General features: G+C 49.0%; 1 protein-coding gene across 2 annotated transcripts in view; it reads left to right on the top strand.

The window, feature by feature from the left end:
- HYDIN (HYDIN axonemal central pair apparatus protein) overlaps positions 1-17,901 on the top strand; it is a 446,380-nt gene that overhangs the window by 411,579 nt on the left and 16,900 nt on the right. For both annotated transcript variants that reach the window (XM_043526330.1, XM_043526331.1), the window contains 8 exons: positions 893-1,040; positions 6,916-7,123; positions 8,813-9,034; positions 12,110-12,279; positions 13,223-13,421; positions 13,576-13,734; positions 15,645-15,925; positions 16,397-16,616. In XM_043526330.1, the coding sequence (XP_043382265.1) occupies positions 893-1,040; positions 6,916-7,123; positions 8,813-9,034; positions 12,110-12,279; positions 13,223-13,421; positions 13,576-13,734; positions 15,645-15,925; positions 16,397-16,616 (1,607 nt within the window). The remainder of the gene's footprint in view (positions 1-892; positions 1,041-6,915; positions 7,124-8,812; positions 9,035-12,109; positions 12,280-13,222; positions 13,422-13,575; positions 13,735-15,644; positions 15,926-16,396; positions 16,617-17,901) is intronic.

Genomic DNA, 17,901 nt, shown 5'->3' on the forward strand with positions numbered 1-17,901 from the left:
TGAGTGATTTTTGCTGGTAACCCCAGCTGAGTGCCTGCAAGACCCATGTCATGCCACATGCACTATCCGGCATTAGTGCATGTTAGAGAAAAGCTGCTTTTGCAAAATGTTTAGAGTTTTGGAAATTTTTGTCAGGGCTATTTTACCCATCCCATCTCCTTGCTCATTAAAAGTAATCAAGCTCTGCTGTCAAACTGTGATGGTATGTCTACACTGCAGCTGGAAGGGAGCCTCGCAGCCCAGGGAGACAGATAAGCGTGAGCTCCACTTGAGCTAATGTGCTAAAAATAGCAGTGTGGATGCTGCGGCTCTGGTGGAGACTGGGGCTGACCACCCACGCTCAGACCAGGGGGTGGGCAAGCTGGAGGGCCTGAGCTGCTTCCCAAGCTGCAACATCCACACGGCTATCTTTAGCGTGCTAGCTTGTGCTCTCTCAGTTCCAGCATAGACATACCCTTAGTCCTCGGCTATGCGTTTGTACAGTGCCTAGCACAACGGGGTCCTGGTTCATGACTGGAGCTCCTAGGTGCTACCACAATACAAAATATCAATAATAATAACGATGAGGATACAGAATTCTGGGTTAGCTCGGATGCTGTATTTCTCATGCTCAGCTCAATGATAGATGGCCATATTGTTCACTAGCATCCCTAGTGATTCCCTCCACCTGTATAGGAGTTTAATTTATTTTACATTCTGCATTAACAATGCTTCTCCGGTAGGGGGAGCTTTTTTGCCCTGCCCTTTCCACCTGTAGCACGTCTGGCATAGTAAAAATAGACTTGGACAAGCCATGCACTTTTCTATGAGATAAATGAGTGGTGGCTGATTGCATGCTAACCTGACAGGAGAACTAAAGGTTTGCTGTCTCGTTCCTGTGTTTCCCCCAAAGGACATGAGGCCCACAAGACTGTTCACATGATTAACAACGAGAACGAGACCTTCAGCTTTGCTTTCAGAGACTGCTCGCGCTATTCCGAGGGATACATTAACTACCTAACAGTGCAGCCCATGGAGGGCTGCATTCCACCTCTTTCCAGGTAAAGGGGGAGAGAGAATATCTAGGGCTCACAGGGCTAGATTGTGGCTCCCAAGCACAGTGCTGTGTTATCTGCATTATTAGAGTCCTTCCAAGCTGTACAGTGGTTTCACCTCATGGCATCAGCTCTTACCCAACCAGCAGGCAGCTCTTGGTGGGGACATGCTGGTTCCTGTTCTTACACAGTCGGTCTCCCCGTTTGTATTCAGGGTCAGATCTGCTGCCATTAATGATGCCTTTAGAGATTGCTGCTGTTTTTTACTCCCGTTAGACCTAAAGCCAACACAGCTCTGGGGTTATCTACACTGGAGCTAGAGGTGTAATTTCCAGCTCCATTAGACATACCCACCTAGCTCTGATTAAGCTAGTGCACTAAAAATAGCAGTGTAGCTGTGGTGCCTGGGTGGTTAGACGGGATAGCCACCCGAGCACCTGCAAGCCTAGGTACATATGTGGCAACTAGCCCGTCATGCTGCCCGTAGAATCATAGAATATCAGGGTTGGAAGGGACCTCAGGAGGTCATCTAGTCCAAGCCCCTGCTCAAAGCAGGACCAACACCAACTAAATCATCCCAGCCAGGGCTTTGTCAAGCCAGGACTTAAAAACCTCAAAGGAAGGAGATTCCACCACCTCCCTAGGGAACTCATTCCAGTGCTTCCCCACCCTCCTCATGAAATAGTGTTCCCTAATATCCAGCCTAGACCTCCCCCACTGCCCATGCGGCACAGACACTGCTATTTTTAGTGGGCTAGCTGAGTCAGAGCTGTTATCCCTCTGCCTCCGCAAGAGTGAGCTTTGCTGGAGAGCAAACTGCCAGCTTCCTGCCACACCAGCCTGTCCCCCTCACCAGCAAACTCCTCAAGGCTCTCCCAGCCCAGACCTCGCCCACCAAGTAACAGTCAGTGAACACCAGCCCTCAAGCCCATCAGAGACGGTTCTCTGCGATGCACAGCCCCTACTGCTGTACATGCACAGAAGATATTAAGTTCACGGCTCTATTAAAGAGTCATCACATTACAGCTTATTAACAGGGGTAAATGCACCTTTCTCTTCAAACCCAGCACAGAGTTGGTTTATATGAAAAATAAAAGAAGTTTATTAACAAAAGGCTATAGGTTAAGTGATACCAAGTAGAAGGAATAAAGGTAGAAAGAGTTACAAACAGACCGAAGTACAAATGCCCTTTCTAATGGCTAACTCCTAACTGAACAAGCTACAGTCTTTCTACAAGGTACTTTCCTCACCCATCTTCTTTTCCCAGCAATGGCTGGCTTGCTTTCAGCTATGTTCCCTGCAGAGTCCAAGGTGCTGGTTCTCCTTGTCTCCTCAGGTGAAGGATGATCCAAAATCTTTCTGTGTGTCCTTATGTCCCAATCTGCCTTTGTTTCAAGGATCAAACTGATCCCCTGGGGTTCAGTCTCCCATCTCCTCTGGGGGTTGACTCCTTCTTGATTAATGTGTCCCCTGGTGTGTTCCACAGTGACACTTCCTGCTGAAGTTTTACAGTGTAAGGCCATGTCTACACAAGCACTTATGTCAGCAAAACTTTTGTCGCTTAGGAGTGTGAAAAAACACACCCCTGTGCGACATAAGTTTTGCTGGTATAAGCACTCGTGTGCACAGCGCTGTGTTGGCAGAAGACTCTGTCCCACCAAAACACCTACCACTGCTCGTTATACTGATTTTATTATGTCGACAGGACAGCTCTCTCCCGTCGGCATAACGCAGTTACGTGAGCAATCTTACAGCGGCACAGCCGTATCAGTACAGTGTAGACATGACCTTAATGTTCTCTTCCCGCACTGCAACCTCCAATGCAAATGAATAGCCCATTGACTTTGGTCACACCTGCTTTGAGATGTTGGCCTCTTTCCTTTGTCTTGAGAAAACCTGTTTAGCAACTCTCCCTGATGTGCCTGGTTAAAACACCTTTTAGTTACAGACTTTAAAGCTTAATTTCAGTGAGTATTCACAATTCCACATACTGCGTTGTCACATGCATTTTACAATGATTTTACTGACCACCGAGTTACCTCACAAGGCGTACTTTATACAAATATCATTGCAATAGTGTGTGGGGTGTGAACACAGGGGTGCCTAGGGTCACAAGTGTAGACATACCCTAAGAAAGAGCAAGCTGGATTCTCTTACTTGTCTCCCTTCCAGCTACAAGGCCATTCAGTCATTTACACCTGTGCACACCCATTGAAAGCAGCATGGCTCCCAGGTAGCACTGAGGGCATAATCTGAATTCAGTGGGAAAGTATAGGTGTCACCGAGGCCATAATTTGGCCTGCAGAAGCTTTATTTCTGATGATGACGCATGAAAAGGACAGATCCCAGCTTGAGGCAAGGCTGAGTTTGCCAGGTTGCCAGTCAGAAAACACATCTTCTAACTTTTAATCCAAGCATTTGATCTGGAAATTAGTGAGGGACGATAAAAATGGAGCCACTGGGCCTGGTGACATTTCTGCAGAGTCACTTTCCAGAGCAGCATCACGCTTCAAGAGCTGCACATTTCTCTGACGCCACTGCAGGGCGCTCGCTCTTGGAGCTGTCTGATTTTTAATCTCCCTTTCAGGTGTGTTGTCTTTTGCCTTTTTGAGCATGTGACACATTGAAAAAGGAACGAATGCTCAGCCTCTGTGCCCCTTTTCTTTCCATCGCTTCCCTGGATCTCCATTGCCATGGCAGTACCATGGGGAAATATTCTACCCATGAACTCCCGCTGGTTTAAATAAAGTTGTTCTTGTTTTTAAGAACAGTTTATTGATCTGTACTTTCCTCAGAGCCTTCTGTTGAGCTGTAAGGAAGGCATATGGGTGTCCTTACCTTTGATCTCATTTAATCCTGGCCCTTAGGCACTGACTACTTCCTAAAAGAAAAGGAGGACTTGTGGCACCTTAGAGACTAACCAATTTATTTGAGCATGAGCTTTCGTGAGCTACAGCTCACTTCATCGGATGCATACTGTGGAAATCGCAGAAGACATTATATACACAGACACCATGAAACAATACCTCCTCCCACCCCACTCTCCTGCTGGTAATAGCTTATCTAAAGTGATCATCAAGTTGGGCCATTTCCAGCACAAATCCAGGTTTTCTCACCCTCCGCCCTCCCACAAACAAACTCACTCTCTTGCTGGTAATAGCCCATCCAAAGTGACCACTGTCTTCACAATGCGTATGATAATCAAGGTGGGCCATTTCCTGCAGAAATCCAGGTTCTCTCACCCCCTCACCCCCCTCCAAAAACCACACACACAAACTCACTCTCCTGCTGGTAATAGCTCATCCGAAGTGACCACTCCCCCTACAATGTGCATGATAATCAAGGTGGGCCATTTCCAGCACAAATCCAGGTTTTCTCACCCCCCCCCCCACACACACAAACTCACTCTCCTGCTGGCAATAGCTCATCCAAACTGACCACTCTCCCCACACTGTGCATGACAATCAAGGTGGGCCACTTCCAGCATAAATCCAAGTTTAACCAGAACGTCTGGGGAGGGGGAAGGAAAAAACAAGGGGAAATAGGCTACCTTGCATAAAGAATAAATGGACACAAATCAGATGTCAAGAATTATAACATTCATAAACCAGTCGGAGAACACTTCAATCTCTCTGGTCACGCAATCAGAGACATGAAGGTCGCTATCTTACAACAAAAAAACTTCAAATCCAGAGTCCAGCGAGAAACTGCTGAATTGGAATTCATTTGCAAATTGGATACTATTAATTTAGGCTTAAATAGAGACTGGGAGTGGCTAAGTCATTATGCAAGGTAACCTATTTCCCCTTGTTTTTTCCTTCCCCCCCCCCCCCCAGACGTTCTGGTTAAACTTGGATTTATGCTGGAAGTGGCCCACCTTGATTGTCATGCACAGTGTGGGGAGAGTGGTCAGTTTGGATGAGCTATTGCCAGCAGGAGAGTGAGTTTGTGTGGGGGGGGGGGTGGAGAAAACCTGGATTTGTGCTGGAAATGGCCCACCTTGATTATCATGCACATTGTAGGGGGAGTGGTCACTTCGGATGAGCTATTACCAGCAGGAGAGTGAGTTTGTGTGAGTATGGGTGTGGGGGAGTGAGAAAACCTGGATTTGTGCTGGAAATGGCCCACTTTGATTTTCATGCAGGTTGTAAGGAGAGTGGTCACTTTGGATAGGCTATTACCAGCAGGAGAGTGAGTTTGTGTGTGTGGTTTTTGGAGGGGGGTGAGGGGGTGAGAGAACCTGGACTTCTGCAGGAAATGGCCCACCTTGATTATCATACGCATTGTGAAGACAGTGGTCACTTTGGATGGGCTATTACCAGCAAGAGAGTGAGTTTGTTTGTGGGAGGGCGGAGGGTGAGAAAACCTGGATTTGTGCTGGAAATGGCCCAACTTGATGATCACTTTAGATAAGCTATTACCAGCAGGAGAGTGGGGTGGGAGGAGGTATTGTTTCATGGTGTCTGTGTATATAATGTCTTCTGCGATTTCCACAGTATGCATCCGATGAAGTGAGCTGTAACTCACGAAAGCTCATGCTCAAATAAATTGGTTAGTCTCTAAGGTGCCACAAGTCCTCCTTTTCTTTTTGCGAATACAGACTAACACGGCTGTTACTCTGAAACCTGACTACTTCCTGTGAGGGTCTGAACTCCCATCAAAGTCAATGGGAGTTAGGAGTCCTCATCAACCCCCAGGAGCTATCCATTGTACATAGCAGGGTAGAATCCAGACCAATGAGTAGCTGTCACCCCTCCCCTCTAACCTGGGTTGCCCTTTACAATGCCTTGCTGCTCACAAACTGCCCCCAGCATGCCAGTCACTCCCAGCTATGTCTGGATGTGTGCTGCAGCCAGCCAGCCACACCTTGGCCTTTACCTGCCTTAAAAATTACCACAGGGTTACCCCAGCACACTCCCAGTCCTAGATTTCCCCCAGGAATGTTTGTCCTGTACTGCCCAGCCCTCCCCTGGACAGTGCAAATATACTGAGTCTGTTATTCCCTTAAGAGAATAATATGCACACAAGTTGTTATCCCTAATGGAGTTTCCTAGGGACTTCAATTTAATACACTGGATTAGATAAAATAATAAAACAAGTTTATTAACTAGAAAGCGAGAAATTTTAAGTGAGTCCAAGCAATGTTGCATAAAAGTCAGAAATGGTTACAAAAAATAAAGATAAAACACTTGTTAATGCCTAACCTAACCAACTGTATTGGATTCAAGCAGTTTCTCACCACATGCTCCAGCAGAAGACTGACCAAACTCTTAATCAGGACTCCTCCCCCAGAATCCAACGCTTGCTTCCTTTGTCTCTTCAGGTGCAGTAAATGCAATAGACAGGGAGGGAGCAATGGGTGGCTTGCAGTGTTTGTCTCTCCTGTTTATAGTGTCAGTCCCCCTCTTGAAAAATATTTCCAGCTGAGACCTGGACCCACCAAAATTTCTGGGCACCACCAAAATTTCTGCAAACCTGCCACCCCTGCTCACAAGGCATACATTGTACAAAGATTATTACACTAGTGTGTAGGCTGTGAATACAGGGGAATATTCTCTCACATCTACCTTAGGTATCTATGTGGCCCCATTACCATCACACCTGAGCACCTCAAAACCCTTCACGTGTTTATCCTTCACACGCCCTGCTGAGGCAAGGCAGAGCTCTTATCCCTGTTTTACAGATGGGGCGCTGAAGCAGAGAAAGACTAAATGATTTGCCTCAGGTCACCCCTGGGGCAGAGCATGAAATTAAACTCAGTTTTCCTGAGTCCCACGCTACTGCCCCAACCACGGGGCCATCCTTCCTCGCTTGCTCACAACCTCTAGTGCAATAGAGTTCCAAGAGCCAGCAAATAAAGCCGCTGTGTTCATCTCCCCAGGCTTCCTGTTACCATCCTCTTCACACCAACGTTGGAGGGGGAGGTGAACTTTAACCTCATCTGCGATGTCAAGAGAAAGACCCAGCCCCTCTTCTTAAACATCAAAGCCATTGGCTACAGCATGAATGTGTGCGTCAGGTGCGAAGAAAACGATGGCTTGTTCACCGAGCTGAGTCTGCAGGAGAGCAGCATCATCAGCTTCGGGGAGGTGAGAGGGTGGAGACGGAGGGGCGGGGGGAGAGGGCGAAAAGTGCACAGACATCTGCAGCCCGCACAAGGATATGGCTCTTTGTGAAATCGTCTCAGGAGAACGCGGCTGTGGGGCAGTAAAAACAGGCCCGCCAGGCAGAACGCCCACCCTGTCCATTGCAGAGCAGATGTAGTTATGTGCGGCTGGGGCTGGTGGAAGTGTCCTTGCCATGCCTTGATGAGACAGCTGTCAGTGCATTTGCTCTTGGTGTGCAGACGGTCACTGCTAACCCCACACCCAGTGGTCACTTCCAGCCAGCTTGCTTTGCCTGGCCTTAGACTCATCGATTTAAAGCCAGATGAGACCCTTCTTATCATCTAGTCAGACCTCAATCTGCCATTTTGACCGTAAGCTCCTAGAGGCAAAGGCCCACTGTCCATGTGTTCTCTGCACACTTGTGGCGTGTCTCTTGCTCCCACTCTTGTGAAATGCTTCGCTGTGAAGCTGGCAACTCCAATGTTCCCTACCAAGCATCTTTGGCATGAAAAGTGATCCTTCTGCAGCAAGAAAGGCCTCTATAAAAGGGACGGCCCAATCTGCAGTGTGGGGAAGGTTAGGGCCTCTGTGGTGACTACTGCTGCATTGGGGTCCAAGGGGGATGCTTCAGAAGTGTCTAAGGGATTTAGGAGCACATGTCCCACTGTATTGGGCAGATCTGAATATCTCCCACAGTCTTCAGTGAAATAGAAACGAACTCAGGGCCTGATCCTGGCAACCCTTTCTCACATGAGTAGCCATTACCCCAAGGAATCCTTTCAGATCAGACCCTAAGCAAGGCATTTCACAAGCCCTTCTGTGCCTAGCACCCAGCTGTACGTGGCCCACCGCAGCTGCAGAACAGCCCAGATAATGTAAATGGTGCTAGATCCTTGCTGGATCCCATGATGAATGAAGTGATGAATGTAGAGGAATATTGCAGGTCAGGATGGAGGTGCACAGAGTTGTGTGGGAGAGACATGCCCTGCATGTATTTTCATTGGTGCTGTTGGTACAATGATTTTGTAAGGATCAGATTTCATTTTAAACCAAGAATGTGTGCTATAAGACAGCAGCAAGTTGTTAGAGACTCTGGGACTAGCTGCCCGATGGATCTTTGGCATAGTAGGCCAGTGCATTACCAGGCCCCACAGCTGCGGAGTTCACTGGACAAGCTTGTCCTGAGTAGCTGAGGTCCATCCAAGCTGTCATTTTGTAGAGAACTGTGTTCACAGACATGTACGGGCACCCACTGGATATTAGGAAACACTGTTTCACTAGGAGGGTGGTGAAGTGCTGGAAAGGGTTTCCTAGGGAGGTGGTGGAATCTCCATCCTTAGAGGTTTTTAAGGCCCAGCTTGACAAAGCCCTGGTTGGGATGATTTAGTAGGGGTTGGTCCTGCTTTGAGCAGGGGATTGGACTAGGTGACCTCCTGAGGTCTCTTCCAACCCTAATATTCTATGACTCTATGATTCTGGCCCTGCGCCTAGATCCAATCCCTGCTGATGTGTGTGCTGTTTGGTGGTGCATTGCAGAGGCAGTAAGAGCCCAAGCCCTCTCTCTGGCTCAGGGCTGCCTATGGCAGGAGGTGACTTGGTTTTCTGTCCATTCATGTTGTGTTTGCCAGCCTTCGGGTATTAACTCCATGTGTGCTCTCCTCCTGCACACAGGTGGAAATAAACGAATCTGCTCACCGCAACTTCTGTGTCCTGAACACTGGCAAGTTCAATTTCAGCTTCTCGTGGGAGTTTTCCGGCCCCAAAGCACTGCAGCACTACCTCTCCATCGCCCCCGAGAACGGCACTGTGGAGGCAGGAGAGCGAGTACATGCCCAGCTGACCTTCCACCCACTGAAGACATGCATCTTAAAGGACATGGAGCTTAAGCTAAAGGTCAGGGCGGGGGTGTCGTGCTCTCCTCCCTGCAGGGCACAAAAGCCAGGCAAACCCTTTTGGCAGGTGTCAGAGTAACAGCCGTGTTAGTCTGTATTTGCAAAAAGAAAAGGAGTACTTGTGGCACCTTAGAGACTAACCAATTTATTTGAGCATAAGCTTTCGTGAGCTACAGCTCACTTCATCGGATGCATACTGTGGAAAGTACAGAAGACGTTTTTATACACACAAACCATGAAAAAATGGGTGATTATCACTACAAAAGGTTTTCTCTCCCCCCACCCCACTCTCCTGCTGGTAATAGCTTATGTAAAGTAATCACTCTCCTTACAATGTGCATGATAATCAAGGAGGGCCATTTCCAGCACAAATCCAGGTTTCCCCCCCCCAAAAAAAACACTTTCCTGTTGGTAATAGCTTATCTAAAGTGATGACTCTCCTTACAATATGTATGATAATCAAGGTGGGCCATTTCCAGCACAAATCCAGGGTTTAACAAGAACGTCTGAGGAAGGGGGGCGGGGGGTAGGAAAAAACAAGGGGAAATAGGTTACCTTGCATAATGACTTAGCCACTACCAGTCTCTATTCAAGCCTAAGTTAATTGTATCCAATTTGCAAATGAATTCCAATTCAGCAGTCTCTCGCTGGAGTCTGGATTTGAAGTTTTTCTGTTGTAATATCGCAACTTTCACGTCTGTAATCGCGTGACCAGAGAGATTGAAGTGTTCTCCGACTGGTTTATGAATGTTATAATTCTTGACATCTGATTTGTGTCCATTTATTCTTTTACGTAGAGACTGTCCAGTTTGCCCAATGTACATGGCAGAGGGGCATTGCTGGCACGTGATGGCATATATCACATTGGTGGATGTGCAGGTGAACGAGCCTCTGATAGTGTGGCTGATGTTATTAGGCCCTGTGATGGTGTCCCCTGAATAGATATGTGGGCACAGTTGGCAACGGGCTTTGTTGCAAGGATAGGTTCCTGGGTTAGTGATTCTGTTGTGTGGTATGTGGTTGCTGGTGAGTATTCACTTCAGGTTGGGGGGCTGTCTGTAGGCAGGGACTGGCCTGTCTCCCAAGATTTGTGAGAGTGTTGGGTCATCCTTCAGGATAGGTTGTAGATCCTTGATAATGCGTTGGAGGGGTTTTAGTTGGGGCTGAAGGTGACGGCTAGTGGCGTTCTGTTATTTTCTTTGTTAGGCCTGTCCTGTAGTAGGTGACTTCTGGGAACTTTTCTGGCTCTATCAATCTGTTTCTTCACTTCTGCAGGTGAGTATTGTAGTTGTAAGAATGCTTGATAAGATCTTGTAGGTGTTTGTCTCTGTCTGAGGGGTTGGAGCAAATGCGGTTGTATTGCAGAGCTTGGCTGTAGACAATGGATCGTGTGGTGTGGTCAGGGTGAAAGCTGGAGGCATGTAGGTAGGAATAGCAGTCAGTAGGTTTCCAGTATAGGGTGGTGTTTATGTGGCCATCATTTATTAGCACTGTAGTGTCCAGGAAGTGGATCTCTTGTGTGGACTGGACCAGGCTGAGGTTGATGGTGGGATGGAAATTGTTGAAATCATGGTGGAATTCCTCAAGGGCTTCTTTTCCATGGGTCCAGATGATGAAGATGTCATCAATATAGCGCAAGTAGAGTAGGGGCGTTAGGGGACGAGAGCTGAGGAAGCGTTGTTCTAAGTCAGCCATAAAAATGTTGGCATACTGTGGGGCCATGCGGGTACCCATAGCAGTGCCGCTGATTTGAAGGTATACATTGTCCCCAAATGTAAAATAGTTATGGGTAAGGACAAAGTCACAAAGTTCAGCCAGCAGGTTAGCCGTGACATTATCGGGAATAGTGTTCTTGACAGCTTGTAGTCCATCTTTGTGTGGAATGTTGGTGTAGAGGGCTTCTACATCCATAGTGGCTAGGATGGTGTTATCAGGAAGATCACCGATGGATTGTAGTTTCCTCAGGAAGTCAGTGGTGTCTCGAAGGTAGCTGGGAGTGCTGGTAGCGTAGGGCCTTAGGAGGGAGTCTACATAGCCAGACAGTCCTGCTGTCAGGGTGCCAATGCCTGAGATGATGGGGCACCCAGGATTTCCAGGTTTATGGATCTTGGGTAGTAGATAGAATATCCCAGGTCGGGGTTCCAGGGGTGTGTCTGTGCGGATTTGATCTTGTGCTTTTTCAGGGAGTTTCTTGAGCAAATGCTGTAGTTTCTTTTGGTAGCTCTCAGTGGGATCAGAGGGTAATGGCTTGTAGAAGGTGGTGTTGGAGAGCTGCCGAGCAGCCTCTTGTTCATATTCCGACCTATTCATGATGACAACAGCACCTCCTTTGTCAGCCTTTTTGATTATGTTGTCAGAGTTGTTTTTGAGCCTGTGGATGGCGTTGTGTTCTGCATGGCTGAGGTTGTGGGGCAAGTGATGCTGCTTTTCCACAATTTCAGCCCGTGCACGTCGGCGGAAGCACTCTATGTAGAAGTCCAGTCTGCTGTCTCAACCTTCAGGAGGAGTCCACCTAGAATCCTTCTTTTTGTAGTGTTGGTAGCTTGCTAGAGCAAAGCCTGAATTAGATCTCACGTTGAAAAATGTGGCACCCCACCTGGATCCACACTGGGCATCTGAGCTGAATGCCATGACAAGCTGCAGGCCTCGGACCATCCAAGGCACCCACCAAAAGCAGAGTTTCTGATTCTACCATAGTACCTAGGGGCACTGACAGAGTGTCTACTGGGACCTTCCTGTTAGACACCTGCTGGGGAGCAAGACTCTGCTCTGAGACTGAGCTGTGTGGCTATGGCTTGTTGTGCTGCAAACTAACAGCTACCAAAATCTGTATAAAAACAGTGATGAAATTCCCCTTAAATGTTAACTCATTGAGCCAAGGGATCTCTTTTTTCACACTCCATTTTCAGTTTCTGCTGCATAAGCTTTTCTGGGCTGTCACCATTGCAGGTTCCCATGGATGCTGGTCTCCCACTGCTGGGCAGCAGCATCTGTGTGAATGCACCCCCTCTATCACTGGGTCTCTCTTCCTGGCAACTTCTTCAGCAAGGCACCTTGTGGCCTGTTCTCTTCCCAGATCAGCAACGGGCCCACGTTTAGCTGCATGCTCCTGGCTTCTGTGGTGATGCCCACCGTCCACTTCTCCTTTACCAAGCTCGACTTTGGAACCTGCTTCATCTACTATGCCGGGATGCCCCCTGCCAGACACATCCTTACCATCACAAACAAGGAGGCCAAGGAGATTAGGTAGGGCAGCAGTGGGAAGCTAGCTACCCATGTTAGCTGCTTCCCTGGTCCAAGTCAGAGAGTTTGAGCATGGATTTCCCACATCCCAGATGAGCGCCCTAATCACCAGGCTACTGGCTATTCTGGGGTGAGTGTCTCTGTCTCTGGATTTGGCCAGAAATTCCATCCTGGCTTTGATAAACCTTCCCAATGAAAGTTTCATGAAAACCAACCCTTTCCCATGACAGATCAGAATTTTCCCATAGAAAACCATTTTATCAAAGAAATCCTGACCATTACTACACGTATGCCCCATGAACCAGGGCAGTGCTGTTATTCCCATTGTACAGATGGGGGAACTGTAGCACAGAGAGGCTCAGTGACATGCCCAAGGTCACACAGGAAGTCTGTGGAAGAGGAGGGAAGTGAACCCATGTCTCCCTAGTCCCTATCCAGCACCCTTACCACTGGGCCATTTTTCTAGGGAGAGAGAGGGCAGTGTGTCTGTATTCAGCTTCCAAACTGCCTAATAGTTATAAGCACATAAATCACACAGAAAAGGACGCATTTTCTGAGGTGATAGACCCTCTTTTCTGTTTTCATGTGAGATAAGAGGGTGCCTTCATTCACTGACCTGTATGAAAGAAGTGCATTCAGCCGGGGGAGTCCTGCCGGGCGTTTTTCCCCACGGTGATCTGAAGATTCCTGTATTTACTTCCCTTTGGGGTTATGTTCATCAGAACAGACCCAATTCAACACTGCTGGCATTAAGCAGACCCAGCTTCTGTTGCCATCAGGCTGGATTTGTCTCAGTCTGCATAGCTAGCAGACTTGGTTGGACCACTGGCAACTCCTCCGGATAAAATTGAATGGATGTGGTCAAAGAGGGATGGGGGACAGTTCTCAGCTACTGAACGATCACCAGCCAAACATTCAGAAAGGATTTTTTTCTGGTCTTCCACAGCTTAGACTGCTTGTACACCAACACTACTCACTTTGAGGTGAGCTTCCAGGCTGAAGTGCTGAGTCCTGGAGGGAAGATGGAGGTGCCAGTCACTTTCTATCCCCGAGAGGCTGTTTCGTACCACGATATCATCCCCTTTGAAATCAATGGGCTCTCCCAACAGACGATTGAGGTTCTGGGAAAGGGCACGGAGATGAAGGTGAGATCAGACCACTGTTCTATAGCTCCATGTGTCACACGGTCAGAGTGAATCTCTTTCTCCTTTCCTCAGTCATCCACCTGTTGCCTTTCTCCCGTTCCTCATTACCAATCCTCGCACCTTCCCCATTCTGTTGTTCTTATCCTGCCCACAGATCGACATCTTAGAACTTCCCAGCAAAGTGGTGAAAATGGGCGCGCTGTCTGCTGGACAAACTATGAAGAAGACTGTCACAATAGTGAACAATAGCGTTGCCCTTCTCACTTTTAACCTAACTTTCGTGTTCACTGTTCCAGAGCTGCTGGAATCTAAGGTAAGGCCTGTTCTTCAACTGGAGCGCTCTTTATCTTGCCACTTATTTGTTATTTGTGCTGCCAACGTAGCGAGGAGCCCAGTCATGTCTAGGCACTGTAGGTTGTCTGACCTAGTGGGTAGCTATTATTAGAGTTTACAGGTAAGATGACGTGGTCTGGCACAGCTCAGCTGCCGAGAGACTGGACAAGCATTACAGGTAGTTGGGGAGTGAGTCCCCCACTGCATGCGGCAGAGACGCTCACCCTTGAGAAGACCTGCAGAACTCGCAATTGTTTTATTGCAATATCACAAACACTACCATGTAGCAAAGTAGTCAGAGAGAATATAACCCCCAGAACTTGCATTCTCACACCATTCTTTGCATGCAGCCCTAGAGTAGGTAAGATGACCCATGAGAGGTCCTTGCCTTTGCAGGGCCCAGGAGTGCCTGAACAGAGTGCCACCGTGAATCATAGATGATGCTAACGCCTAACTCATATTCAGTGGGGTTCTCAGCCCCTTTTCCTTATCTGTTTCCTCACCCTACTAATGTTTGGGTACCCTTCTTCCATAGGTTACTAGGCCTCTTACTTCAAGCTTATTAGCAAATACATCCATCAGTTACCATGGCATTCTCACGACTGGACATCTGCTGGATATTCCTAACTGAAAATATCTAAAACTAGTATAAACTTACCTTGTGATTACTTGTCAACAGTTCAGCAACACTTCCTTATAACAGCACTCTGTCTTGTAACAACCTGTGTTACAGGGTCACTTACCGGTTAGCTGCTACATAGATGACTCGTGCCTCCCCATACCGGAGGGGGACAATCTAAAGGGGAGGACAAGTGACTGCCCCACACTTCTCCTCTGCCCAGAGACCTCCCCCACCCTGTGCCCAGCCCAGGGCCACTGTGCTCTCCTCACCCCACGTTACCTTCCCGGGGGGGGCTCTGTCCTCCTTCCGCTGTACTTGCCCCCAGCATGTTCAGCCGCTCTCCCGGACAGCTGAGCCAGGCGGGGAGCAGGAGGGAGCCACTTCTCACACAGCTGAAGCTGGCTGCTCCCGGTCGCTGCTCTGTGCAGTGCAGCAGCTGCCTGAGAGAGCCTGGCTGGGGAGGCTGAGGTGACGGCCTGCTCCCTGCCTGGGGTTGGCTGCCAGTGCCAGGGGCCAAACATGCCAGGGAGGGGGGCTCTGGCTCACTCAGCCCCTGTCCCCGGCAGCTTGGCCCGAGTGGGGGGGCAGCCCACCGCTGCCCCCTCTCCAGCCAGGCTCTCTCAGGCAGCTGCTGCACTGCACAGAGCAGGGACCCAGCAGCTGGCGTGAGAAATGTCTGGGCCTGCTCCTTTCACTCCCTGCCTGGGCCTGGCTGCCAGGGACAGGAGCTGAGTGTGCCAGGGGGCAGGCGCAGCGTGAGAAGGACAGCGCCCTTCTCCCTCCCCCTACCCAGCAGACCAATCTGGGGGCACTTGACTCTGCATACACCCCCACACATTGCCTCTCGTTGCTTATGTTGAGTCTTTAGGCCTTAGTTACTTTGGCTACACTATTATATTACAGGCTTGAGGCCTGTAGGCTTTTGCATGCCTGCTTTGAGCCATACCTAGATCTTATTTATCATTATACCATGTAGCTATAGCAACATAGCCTTGGATGGAAGGTGCTATGGAAGAGTAAGTATTTTCCCTCCTTCCCACCCATCCGCCAAACAGGTCCATTCTTGGCATAGATGAAACGGCAGCTGAGGAGGGGCACTGTAGGGACATACTGCTACAGGGAGCGATTGGGATTGGGCTAATAATGATGGGAGCAGCACAGGAATGAAACTAAGCAGCTCTGGGAAATCTCTCCTGTTACTCTCAATAGCTCTGAGGGCTCTGTGTTCCCAGTGGTCAGACATCACATTTGGCCCTCTGTCTGGGCAGGTTCTCAGCTTGTCTCCGTCCAGCGACATAACTCTGAAGCCCAAAGGGGGCACCTGCAGCGTAGAGGTGACTTTCTCCCCAAAGTGCCGCATCCCGCAGTTTGCAGAGGAGGTGATGCTCGAGTGCATGGGGCTGCTGCACTCCTTCTTTGTGGTGCGGGGCTGCTGCCAGGGCATTGAAGTGAGCTTGGACCAGGATCATATCCCCTTTGGAGCAGTGGTGCAGCGGAGCCAGGCTTCCCGGCGTGTCCTCATGCGGAACACGGGAGACATAGGAGTCAGGTGAGGTAGCGTCCTCACACAAGACCTATTCCACTGAAGGTTTGTGGTGAGCCTGAGCCCCCGGAGATCTTTGCTTGACCTGTGCCTGTCCCAAGAACCCAGAGATAGCAGAACAGTATGTAGCATGCCATCAGAGTGGTGGAATATGGCCTCCCTACAGGCTCAGGTCTGTAGCCCCCAGTGTTGTTGAGATACTCACGCAAGCCAAATCATCCCATTTAACTCAGAGCCAATGTGCGCTGCCACGTGAGTCAGGGCTGCAGACTCAGGACCTACATGTCTGTGAAGGCCCATAGCCACCTTTCATGCTACTGCAGCTGTGCCCAAGGGCTGTATCTATAGCTGACTGACAGCACAGAAAGGCATCGAGATGCTTAAGAGAACCCTGCTCCCATCTTTCCCAACCCGGCCTGGGATGCACTGTGAGCCCAGCTTTAAATCTGTCCTTTTCTTTGTGCTTTTCTTGGAAAGATTTAAATGGGACATCAAGAGTTTTGAGCCAGATTTCTCCATTAGCCCGGTGGAGGGTTACATCTCCCCAGGAATGGAAGTCCCCTTCGAAGTGATCTTTCATCCCTATGAGCTGAACCCAGATATCCACTATGACAACCTGCAGTGCTGCATCCAGGGCAGCGAAGCGCTCAAGCTCACTCTGACTGGATACTGCGTGGTGGTGCCCATGACAAAAGAGGTAACCTTAGCAGAGAGAGACACCCCCCCCCCCCGGCCCGTGCCATTCCCGGTCCAGCATAGAAGCTGTCTTGGTTCCCAAACCTGCAGTGTCGCTGTGGATGCAGAGCATAGTCCCCCAGTTTCCCAGCACAGGTGGAAACTGCAGCAGGACAGAGCTTTAATTCTAGGACTAGGTCCAAGTGAGGATCTTCAACTTCTGTAATGACATGAACACTCATGCCCAGCTTTGTGGCTCCAGTGTGGGCCTGACAGCACCTTGTGAAGGGAGAGGCCATGAACGGGAACTCTGGCACTGATGGACATTTCTTGAGTGCCGGACCCCACAGTCCTCCTGAATTCCAAAAGGAGAACTCAGACCAAATCAAGCAGCCAGTCCACAAAAAGGACTGTAACTGATGTCTGCCCATTCTGCAGCACTTACAATGAGTAGCCCCACCTCGTTCAGTAGGCCTGCTTGTGTTAATAAGGACTGCAGAATTGGGCCCTCCATGAAAACCTGCAAAATGGTTTTATAAGAGAGAGCCCAGGAACCTATCCTTGCAACAAAGCCCGTTGCCAACTGTGCCCACATATCTATTCAGGGGACACCATCACAGGGCCTAACAACATCAGCCACACTATCAGAGGCTCGTTCACCTGCACATCCACCAATGTGATATATGCCATCATGTGCCAGCAATGCCCCTCTGCCATGTACATTGGTCAAACTGGACAGTCTCTACGTAAAAGAATAAATGGACACAAATCAGATGTCAAGAATTATAACATTCATAAACCAGTCGGAGAACACTTCAATCTCTCTGGTCACGCAATCACAGACATGAGGGTCTCTATCTTAAAGCAAAAAAACTTCAAATCCAGACTCCAGCGAGAAACTGCTGAATTGGAATTCATTTGCAAATTGGATACTATTAATTTGGGCTTGAATAGAGACTGGGAGTGGCTAAGTCATTATGCAAGGTAGCCTGTCTCCCCTTGTTTTTTTCCTGCAAACCCCCCCCCCAAGACGTTCTGGTTAAACTTGGATTATTGCTGTGCACATTGTAAGATGAGCTGTTGCCAGCAGGAGAATGAGTTTGTGTGTGTGGTTTTTGGGAAAAAAAAGGGGGGGGTGTGGGGGGGGGGGTGAGAAAACCTGGATTAGTGCTGGAGGTGACCCACCTTGATTATCATGCGCATTATAAAGAGGGGTTTCAAAGGGGGATGGGCTGTTGCCAGCAGGAGAGTGAATTTGTATGTGGGGGGGGGGGGGGGGGGGGAAGGGTGAGAAAACCTGGATTTGT

Source organism: Chelonia mydas, chromosome 12, assembly GCF_015237465.2.
Source record: "Chelonia mydas isolate rCheMyd1 chromosome 12, rCheMyd1.pri.v2, whole genome shotgun sequence".
NCBI lineage: Eukaryota > Metazoa > Chordata > Testudines > Cheloniidae > Chelonia > Chelonia mydas.